Source organism: Mus pahari, chromosome 4 (genome assembly GCF_900095145.1).
Source record: "Mus pahari chromosome 4, PAHARI_EIJ_v1.1, whole genome shotgun sequence".
In the NCBI taxonomy this organism is placed as follows: Eukaryota; Metazoa; Chordata; class Mammalia; order Rodentia; family Muridae; genus Mus; species Mus pahari.
In genome coordinates, this window is record NC_034593.1 from 44808962 (window position 1) to 44820313 (window position 11352).

At 47.5% G+C, this 11352-nt stretch overlaps 1 protein-coding gene across 1 annotated transcript in view; it reads right to left on the reverse strand.

Annotated features, from left to right (window-relative positions):
* Maml3 (mastermind like transcriptional coactivator 3) overlaps positions 1–11352 on the reverse strand; it is a 411993-nt gene that overhangs the window by 10326 nt on the left and 390315 nt on the right. The window contains exon 3 of the mRNA XM_021196183.2: positions 2210–2479. Coding sequence (XP_021051842.1) covers positions 2210–2479 — 270 coding nt within the window. The remainder of the gene's footprint in view (positions 1–2209; positions 2480–11352) is intronic.

Below are 11352 nucleotides of genomic sequence, written 5' to 3' on the forward strand. Positions count from 1 at the left end.
GTGACTTCTTTTGTGATTGGGTTACCTCACTAAGGATGATATCCTCCAGATACATCCATTTGCCCAAGAATTTGGGACTTTGCATTCTTTATCTCAAATAAACTTTAACATGGGAAAAGTATGCAAACCTAACCTGCTAGATGAAGACAAACTGGTTTCTAAAAAATGCATGCGTGTGTGTGTGTGTGTGTGTGTGTGTGTGCGCGCGTGCGTGTGTGTGTATGTGTGTGTGTGTGTGTGATGTGCCAAGGGTACAGACAACCTCTGGTATTTTCTCACTTTCTATTTTGTTTGAGATAGGGTGTCTGGCTTGCCTCTGTATAAGCCAGTTAGCCAGCCTGGTAGCTTCTGAGGGTCCCCAGTGCTCCCCCATCTCATGGTAGGTGCTTTCTGCACATGAGATTAAATGCAGGTCCTCAGGCTTACACAGCAAGCAACTTCACCCATCTCTTCAGCCTTCCATGATCTGCTTATTTATTCAAAATCATATTAAAAGAGAAATGGACAGACAAGTCCAGACCCTGAGCCGGGTGATGGTCCCTTATCAATTGTATATATGGTTGCTAGGGCAACTCAGACAGTTTTTTTTTTGTTTCCTCCGGGTTTTCTAGGTAGTCCCACCTCATCGTAATCCTGGGAGGTTTCTATCTTGTCTCCCTGTCCAGAGGCATGGGTTTGGCACACCTCTTCCTGCAATCTTCCACCTCCCTTTTTTTGCTCCCCAGGGCTCAGCTGACCAGGCTGTGGAGTGGCATGAGAGCACATACCCCTGGGTGGGCACAGATGAGTTCTGCCTGGCTACTCTGACTCCTGCTGTGTCTCCGCTGCAGCACGTGTATTAGAAATAATCTCCCAGGGCACCAGGCACACTTGGAAATGTCCTGGGCTTGCTGGAGGAGAGATTTACAAAGCCCAGAGCCCCTTAGCAGTTCCATTTATCACTACCAGAGAGATATTAGCACAGCTCCTTGTCACACACCTTACGCAGGGTGAGAGGGGCGGAGGTTTGTTTGTACAATAGCTGCCAGGTGGCTGGCTGACCTTGGCAAGAAGGGAGAGAATGGCATGGCTGTTTAGGAGCAAAGGTCAGGTATGCGCAACACTACTCGGTTTCTGGTATTATTCATGACTGCGATTCTGGATAGGTAGGGGCCTTGGTGTGCCTGTAGCCTACTCAGTACTTTGCAGAGGAAATTCCAAAATCCTAATTCTATTAGGAACAAGGTATGAACAAGAGTCAAAGCTTTGCTGGGCCTTTCAGTCCACCTGTGACAAAGGGTCTGTCTGCTGTGTGGGATGCCCTATGCAGGCCCTATAGGGGCCATCAGAGGCTCTCTTATGGATAGATTTAGGCAATTCCTTGGGATAACACTAAATCAGGCATCAGCATCTAAAGACAGAACAAATCAAAGGCAAGAGGGGTGCTCTGCAGGGAAGGCTTTCTTCCAGAGTAGGAGGATTATATGGCTGGGGCGGATGAGTATGCTTAGGGTAAAGCTGTGTTTGTGTTAGGCCTTCCTTTAACTCACAGATTTCCTGAGTTGTAGGAAAAGATATCAGGGACTTTCTCCAGTTATATCCTCTCCGTGACCCCCGTTCAAGTTCCCCGATTGTTCTGTGTGCCTTACTGTGTCGTTCCCATTGTCTTAGTTAAGGTTTTACTGCTGTGAGGAGACACCATGACCACAGCAACTCTTATAAAGGCGAACATTTAATTGGGGCTGGCTTACAGCTTCAGAGTAAGTTTAGTCCATTATTCATGACGGTGGGAAGCATGGTGGCGTGCAGGCAGACATGGTGCTGGAGAAGGAGCTGAGAGTTCTACATCTTGATCCAAAGACTGTAGAAGGAGACTTGTGTGCCATATTGGACATAACTTGAGCATAGGAGGCTCAAAACTTGCCCCCACAGTGACACACTTCTTCCAACAAGGCCACACCTACTTCAACAAGGCCAGACCTCCTATTAGTGCCATTGCCTATAGCCAAGAACTCAAACACATGAATCTCTGGGGTCCACTTGTATTCAAACCACCATGCTGGTCTAACATTTACAACCAACTCAGTTGAATTCTTTAGCCTTTCTAAATTTTTTTCCTTCTTTTTGTCCCTAATGAAGGGCAGGGCTATGAGCACCTTGACAGGGACAATGGTGACTTTCTCACCAATAGGGGGTGCCAGTAAGTGCTTGCTGAATTGATGGTACTGACCTGCTCAGCCAGGATCTGCTGCTGCTGCTGCTGTTGCTGCTGCTGCTGCTGTTGCTGCTGCCTCTGTTCCCGAAGGAACTGTTGCTTCTGATGCTCCATCAGCTGGGCCCGTTGATCCATCAGCATCTGCTTCATGATGGCTGCCTGTGGCTGGCTGCCTAGAAATCCAAGGCCCCCGGGACTGGCTCCAGAGACCATGCTTCCCGACCCCGAGGGCACAGAGTTCTGCATAGGGCCCGTGGTCCTGGGAATACCAACTGCGTGCTGCTCCTAGAGGGACCAGAAGAAAGCAGTTTAGAAATTCTGCTGGAGCACTTCCTGACATTTCAGGGGAAACTTCTGAGGAGGGGAATGGGGCAGAGGTCCTAGCCGGTTCCTCCTCCAGAAAACCATCTTGTTGTCCTTGCCATAGTAGAACTGGAGAGGCTACAGGGACAGGGAATAGAAACAGAGAATGGGTCTGGGAAATGGGAAGCCAAGTTATCTGTTTCAGATGGGATGATGTAGTGATGTAGTGGCCATGCACTAGGATTTCAACACTCTAATTCTCTTAAAAAAAAAAAAAAAAAAAAAAGGAAAGGACTCTCAGGGTGGGCTCAAAATAAGTCTCAAAGGCACCCTCCACCCTTTTCTTTCTTCATAATTCTAGCAGTTACTGTCTACTTTGCTAAGATGGGCATCTTAGTAAATAGGAGAGACATTCATGGAAGCCATATACTACCACAGTGTGTTAAAATCATTCGATGCTTGGTGTTAGCCCAACTAGTCAAAACACGTGTGTGTGTGTGTGTGTGTGTGTGTGTGTGTGCGCGCGCGCGTGTGCGTGTGCGTTTTGCTTTATTTTGTGTGTATGCATCTTAATCCTGTCAGGCAGAGAGAGGTTTGGAACTGAAAATATGTTACTTTGACCAAAGCTATGTAATCTCAAGAGAGGGACTTCTTGAGAAGACCAAGGGGTTCATCCCGAGGGGGAGGGCACAAGAAGGTAACGGTAAGGAAATATGATCAGAGCAAGTTTATATATATATATATATATATATATATATATATATATATATATATATATATATGAAATGAGATATGATACACTTTTGAAAGCTATGTAATCTCCTAATCTCTTTAAAAATAGAATTGCATCTCATGTGTCTGGGGTAATTTCAGCACCGGGGACTGGATTGGGATTCTATAATTATTTGTCAGAGAGTCAACAGCAACTTATAAGGACCGACATCCCCCCTCTGCTCCCCAGGGAATAGAGGGAATGTGCTAAATAGCTGATTCCACAGAGCCCAAGGGCTATCTGGGAGAATGGCCTCAGACGGGACAGCTACACAGCTGGACAGTGGAGGCTACCAAGGGAAAACGCTATTGGGCACAGAAGGCGTGTAGACAGAAAAGTCAGTTTCTAGAAACTTCTATCAACAAAGCGGGGATGGCAAATGCTGGCTGAATGTCCCGTGGAAACGGTCCTTCCTTCTGACCTGAGCAGGACTTAAACGGCACTCGCAGGAGGACAGGCACAGCAGTACCGTGAGGCATCCTTACGAGGCCTAACAAGAAGAACAATTAATATAAAACATCTACTCTTGTTTTAAATTATAACCCAAGCTGGATTTTTAATACATCCTTCCCTCTGAGTGGCTACAGCTTTGATACAGATGTGGTTGTTTGTGCAGGCAATTTTCTCTCAAAATACAGAAATGAGATTCTGTCTGCCTCTCCAGGGCCAGGTTGGGGCTGATTCCCCATAAACCTGGTCTTGTCGGCCTCCGGCTTCTCTCTTATGCCTGGTGCTGACCCAGGCAGGCGGTCCTTTCTGGTGAATTTCCACCTAATGCTACATCCCTACTCACTCTGCCTCCCTGCACCCAAACAGAACTGGAGAAGCAAACCAGCCAATCGCTTCCATGGCCCCAGAAACACCAGCCGAGGGAGTTATGGTTAGTATGTGAAGTTTTTCAGGTCACAACAAGATGGTTCCTAGGAGAACCAGGGTACTGACGCTGAGTCGACTTCAGTTTAATTTCTGCTTTCTTCCCCGAACTCTAAGTTGGCAGTGCCAAGCACACATATCAGAACAGCCTGTAGTCTAAATATGAGTCATGTTTTTTTTGTGTGTGTAAGTACTGGCTAAATTGCGTGTGTGTGTGTGTGTGTGTGTGTGTGTGTGTGTGCGTGTGCTCCTGTGTGCAGCTTAGGTTAGAAGAGGGCATTGAATCCCTTGGAGCTGGAGTCCCAAGTAGTCGTGAGCCGCCTGGCAGGGAGGTTGGGAACAGAACTCTGGTCCGAGAGTTTGCTTTCTTAACCGTGGAGCCATCTCCATAGTCCACAGTAAAGGCTTTTACTTATGCGCGTCCTCTGCAATCAGGTGGAGAGCTATGAAATGTTCTTAATGTTAAAAAAGGACCTTTGTGGCTACAGTTATCTAGGCGCACAAGAGACTTCCCTTATTTCTAGTTCTGCTTGCTACCCGTTTCTCAGCCCCTCCTTCCTACAGGATCAAGCTGTTTCTCGCCTCCCGAGAGACAAATGGCTGGTCAACTTAACACTTCACGCTAGAGCTAGCCAACTAGCAGACAGACAGATAATAGTTTTTCTCCCATGCATTGCAGTCTGTTTAATATTTCCTGGTTTTGACGAAGAGAGATTTGAAGGGAAAATGAGATCCAAGGAAAGACACCACTTTCTTTAGCTTGTTTTTGAAAGGGCTGTTCTTTTCTGGCTGAGTTTCTCTCCATGCACTTTGAGATTTTATTGCCCATGTGACCCCTCTGCATAGCAGAGGAATGTAGCCAGGAGCGAAGGACTGTTCATAGCCTTCTCTCCCCTGGGAAAAATAAGAGAGGCAAACGAGGTGAGGATGTTCATACACCCAGTCGCATTTTGTCCCTGTGGACACAGTCAAGCCATTACCTCTGGGGTTATTTCATTCCCCAAATGGTCCTGTCCCCAAAGTTGTTAAGGTTCTCAACGCAGACTACACGACCCAAAATGGCTGCAGCGTTGCCTGCCAAACACAGCATCTTTAGGGGCTTCCCAGCAAGTGCACAGGTGTGTCCCAAAGCATGAAAGCCCACCATGACTGGCTTTAACAATCGAAGCTGGTGCAGGCAGCTGTTTATGTCGCGGGGCTCTCTTTTAACCTCGAATCTAAGAGGGCTTAATGAGAAATGGTCTGTCAGACTCTAGGATTCCAAGTCCCTGCTCTTGTTTCTATGGAGGACACACACTGGGTTGTGCAATTAGAGAAAACCAGAGTGAGCTTTCGTCATGCGACATGCAATGCCTCGGAGCCAAATGATGCAGTATTTTTAGTTTTAATTACTGGTTTGTTCCCCACTCCCAGCCCAGCGACCTCCTCTTGCTTTCCACCCAGAATCTTAATACAGTCTCCTCTCCTTGAATTCAATTTGCCACGCAGATCTTCCAGGCTCTCCAAACACTCTCACTTTTCAGTAAAATAAGGGAAGGAGAGAGAGAGAGAGAGAGAGAGAGAGAGAGAGAGAGAGAGAGAGAGAGAGAGAGAGAGAGAGAGAGAGAGAGATATCAAAACCAAAGAACCTGTCTTACACATTCACCTTCCGCTCCAGGGACAAGAGCTTAACAATTTTCTAACGGCTAGAGCAAGGTAGGAGGTGTAAACAACACTCCAGCCTCCCCCAAAGAGGCAGTTTCCAACTTCAAAAATCAGAGGCGATAAAAATATCTTCCGAGAACAGCCAGCTGTTTATTTATAAACCCACTTGTGGGGAAACTGGCTTTCTCTGAAGGGATTTTTTTTTTTTTTTTTACCCCCAGGAACATGCAGCATTTGGGTGATAGGGGCCAGAGACGCGGCGGGTATGAAAGACCATTGGTTCCTGGGAGGGACAGGATACGACATCCTATGTACTTGGATCCAGCAGACCCTGAGCTTCATCCTTTTCTAGGTGGCCCCGATGGGGGACCCTCTTGAGCAGCTGTCGTTCTGCCGGTAGCCCAGCAGAGGGTGGTGTGAGCCCGGGACCGCACTCCAGACCTCGCGCTGAGTCCCCCCCCCCGTCCCTCCCCTCTCCCCCCTCCCCCACCCCATCGCAGATGGCTTAATCAGGGCTGGGTCCCCCGCCCCGCCCGGGCCGCCACTGCGGACGTGGAGCCAGGCAGTCAAGTGTTCCTGCGTACAGCAGGTAGCCTGGCAACTGCGAGCATAATACGGAGCAGATGGTGTTCGCACGGCGTGATGGACATCACACACGACAGCCTGAGACAATCCAGGAATTCCCTGGTGGCTCGAGGCCCTCTTTGCACAAAATGAGTTCTCTCACCATGGCGGTGCATCTTAAGGGGTGGAGGTCTCTTCCTTCCCCACTCTCTGATACCGAACTGGTTTCTTATTACCGACTTTTCTCCAGCCACAGGGAAGAGGGACTTGGCAGGGTGGGGTGAGGGTTGCGGGTGGGGGTGGCAGGAAGAGGATATGGAAGGAAACCGAAGGATAGGGAGCAGGAGGAGATGAAGGGGGGCGGGCAGTGGCAGCCAAATCCAGGAGCACCTTGCTGTTGGAGGGAGCCAGAGAGGGACAAAGCCGGTGCAGGGAGAAGGGACCTCTGCTCATTCTACAACCGCGTGGCCTACCAGTCGCCCAAATGAAATTTAAGAGTTTTCGTTAAAAAGTCCCCTGAGGCGTAATTTAGCCTCTTCAACTCCAGCCTATCTGCTTACAAGTCCTCAGGGGGCTCCGGCAAAGCGCGCAGGAGTGGGGCCGGGAGCTCGAGGCTAGCCAGAGAGCAAGCACCTCACTGCTTGGAGATCCTAACAAAGACCAGGAGCTCAGGAGCAGGGTGGGTGCCCTGGGGCCCCTGAGAAACTCAGCCTGACGCTCTGGGGGTGGGCATATTGCCCAGTGCCACTACTGCGCGCGTTTCTGTAGCCTGGAGAACACTAGAGGAAAGGGTTTGTATACAGATAGGGCTGTTGTGGGTAAGAAAGGGTTGGAGTAAATCAATAAGCAAATAGAAAGGCTACCTAGAGAAAAAAATCTCTCTCTCTCTCTCTCTCTCTCTCTCTCTCTCTCACACACACACACACACACACAAAACTGGGTCAAGTAATAGGAAAAAAAAAATCCAAGCAGTATCAGGCCAAATGAATTTTTGACCAAAGTCTAAGTATCAAAAGACATATACAGTATTTAGAGGCTGTCTACAAAGGCAAGTTTTACGTTTCAGAGGGTTAGGGTCTATGGAAGGTGACAGCTAAGGTCACACCTGCCCAACAAGAGTTCAGTGCTTTCACATCAGTGAGCAGCAGGCAGGATGCATCACCCAAAGGACTCCCAGAGGCACGGGCAGGCCATCTTGTCTCCATCCAGAGTCCCCCTGAAAAATCTGAAAAATCACGTTTAAAAAGTGGTCAGGTGACAATAGAAACTTTGGAGATGAAAAAGGCTAAGAAGATGTGAAAACCTCCCTCTCCCTCCGTAAGAGCAATCTGTGTACAGCGATGGGCAAGAGTCCATACAGCTTCCCCAAGAGTGGTCCAGGCCCACCTTACATTAGCATCCCCTGGGAGCTCAGCAGAAATGCAGATTCCCTGGCTCCACCAGGCCTACTGAATCAGACCAAGTTCTCCAGGTGATGGGAGATCCTGTAGGAGTTTGAGAATTACTGGAGCGAGTAATCCTGGCTGATTGCAGCCTGGCCCTGATTTGATTGCAAACTTGCATTTTCAAAATCAAGCAAGCCTGGTGCCGGCTTGCTCTGGCTTTAGTGTGAAATCTGCTGCATTGAGAACCAAGCTCCCCCTCCCTGCTCAGGGCTGCTAGGCTGGCTCAGTGATATTTGTCACGAAGACTAAGAATTCTCAAGGGAACTTGGGGCCATAACTCTCTCTAGAAGGATAGTATTCCACTTGCAACTGATCTCTAGAAGCTGAAAGGTAGCCAAGACCAAGGGATGGGGCTTGGGAGGGGGCAGGGGGAGTTGGGCGTTCCTTGCTCAGGGAGAACACCAGGCATGCCCCGAATTTCCCTAGGGTAGCATGGTAGAAAGCTATGGATTGACAAATATCCCCTCTGTCTGGAGAGGATTCTTTAAATAAAGGGGAGACCACAGGGTCACACTAGAAGATAACAGACTTGGAGGAACTTGGCATAGGCAAAAGCTCTGCTAGGTGCCTTTACCTATGTAATCAAGCTCATTGCGCTGATTAGAAAGCGTTAAGTCTCTGAGAGACTAGGGAACTTGTCTGATTGTCCCACAGCTGGGGCGGCATCTTTGGGATTTGAACTTTTCTATCAAAACAGACATCTGGTCTCAATTGAGCAGACCGCCCAGGAACACGCTGGAATAAAGAACAAGCGACAGGAAGCAGGGAAAGAACGAACACGGAATAAAAGGGTAGAAACTATTAGACTCGAAAAGAAATCAAAGCATGAAACTAAATATGAACAACAACAACAATAACAACAACAACAAAAACCACCTTTTAAAAATTATTATTGTTTTCTGCGACTCCAAATCAAGTCTCTCTGTGCTATCAACTTTGATTTTTTTCTTTTGAAAGGGCAGGCGACTAGGCCATCCAACCAGAAGAGGAAGATGAAACAACGTAAATTAAAATCTGAGTTTCCCTCTGAAGTCTACCAAGTGTCAAGGCAGAAGCATGGCCTGCGGATGGCGGCAATCCTGTACAAATTTCCTTTTTCAACAAGTTTTTTTTTTGTTGTTGTTGTTCACTGTGGGGTTGGGAAGCAGCTTACAACAAGCTCCCACCAGCACCCCAACAGTCTCCCAAACCCCTCCCTCCTCCACTTCCTAGATGATTCGAGAAGGTTGCATCGAAAAGCTTGTTTTCAGCGGGGTACACTGGCCCATCCTTGTAACAGTAGCACTTAGGAGGTGGAGAGAGTTGAGGGCTAGCCTGGACTACAAAGTAAGACCCTCCTATTGTTTGTGTGATTATATCCCCCCAAACAGTTAGGTTTTAAGGCTGAGACTAACAATTTAGGAAGTGTTTCACTCAAATAGTAGTAACTAAAGGCCAGTTCTATTATTAAGAGGTTCTTCTCCTTATGGGGATCCAGGGACCCGACTAGGAACTCAGCTCCTCTATGGGAGCATGATTGACACACTCTGACGGCATGAAAAGCATCTTCAGTGGAACAGCAACAGGAACTAACCAGTACCCCCCGAGCTTGTGTCTCTAGCTGCATATGTAGCAGAAGATGGCCTAATCGGCCATCACTGGGAAGAGAGGCTCCTTGGTCTTGCAAACTTTATATGACTCAGCACAAGGCAAGGCCTGGGCCAAGTAGTGGGAGTGGGTGGGTAGGGGAGCAGAGGTGAGGGGGAGGGGTATAGGAAACTTTCGGGATAGCATTTGAAATGTAAATAAAGAAAATAAGAAAAAAAAGCATCTTCGGGTTATTACTATTATTGCTGGAGTGATCTCTCTCTCTCTCTCTCTCTCTCTCTCTCTCTCTCTCTCTCTCTCTCTCTCCCCCCTCAGAGAGACAGACACACACTCAGAGAGACACATATACAGAGAAACAGAGACAGGGAGACATAAAGAGAGGGGGACAAAGGTTGATGTAGCCTGTCTCACTCTTTTGCTCTCTACATTATTCTTTGAGCTGGGTTTCTCACTGAGCCTGGAACTCATGGATTTGGTAGACAGACTGAGCAACAAGGCCCTCCTGTCTCTGCCCTGAGGGTGGAGCTTGGGTTCTCAGGCTTGCTTTGCAAGCCTTTTATCCATTGAGCCATCTCCCCAGATCCTGATTGGGTAGTACATCTCCAGGGTAGAATAAGTGCTGTCCTTCTAACTTGGTTCTACGGAAAAGAGACCAGGACTTTAAACTTGTTTTTGTTTTCCCTTAGATTTTCAGTGAGCAGATAGATAGATGATGTCTACTTAGACACTGAAGACAGCAAAAAGTTGCAGCCACAAGTTTTTCATCCACATATTGAAAATGTCTGAAACAAATTGCATCCAGATTTTCTCTTGTCATTATCCTCTAAACAATACAATACTAACGACTATTTAGATAGCATTTACATTTTTAAGGTATTACAAGTGGTCTAGACATGATTCAAAATATAAGGGAGGTTTGTGTAGGTCCTATGTATATCCCATGATAGCTCAGGTAAAAGATATGAGCATCTTTGGTGAGTTGGGATGCTTGTTCTATACCCACGCCCCAAATTCTGAGGGATGGCTGTACTGAAAACATGCATGCTGGGCTATAGAGTTAGCTCGTTCCTGAGAGTGAGTACCACCTTTGCAGAGGACACACATTCAGTTCCTACACCTGGCAACTTACAACCACCAGCAACTCTAGAGACATGATCTGGCGCCCTCTTCTGGTCACCACAGGCACCTGCACTCACATGACAGATACACTCACACACACACACACACACACACACACACACACACACGTGATTAAAAACAAAAATCTTTAAAATAGGCATGCTGTTGGCTTTCCTGCTCTCAGCCACTCCATCACAGAAGTTTTTAAAAGCAATGTAGGAAAGTAGGAAAAAGAAAGAGGCAACATTTGTTTATAGCATGCCAGGATAACCATTGTTCATTTTATAATTGCATTCGCACACACCCCTCCTTCCATTAGCATGCAAAAACATATTTTCATGCTCTTGATCATGGTATATGTCTGACAGTACATCCTACCAAGTCGAACTCTGTAAGATGGGAAAACAGAAAGTTGCAACTTCCAAATGCTTAAATACAAGTTACCATCTGCTGGCAGTTTCTCAGTGGCTCATCCCTGGCAGCTCGCTTTGCTCCTTGAGGACAGAGGTTTGTGTGCTTTACCCCTGGCATCCAACATAGAAACACAGTCACAACAAGCTACATGTTTGTGGACTTCAGCTAACTCCGCACAATGAATTCTAGCCTGAGTCAATCCAGAGTGTGGGGGAAAGACGTCTGTACCAACAGACTGCTTCTCCGAGGGTCTGGTGGAGGCCCTCTGTAATATTAAGGAAAGAGTTAGAGCTGGCACGACTCTGTGAAGCTGTGAGAGAGCAACCAAGGGAAAGACCAGGTTTCCAAGGACTTTCTTGGGCATAAAAATACAACAAAAAGCTGGGCAGTGGTGGTGCACGCCTTTAATCCCAGCACTTGGGAGGCAGAGGCAGGTG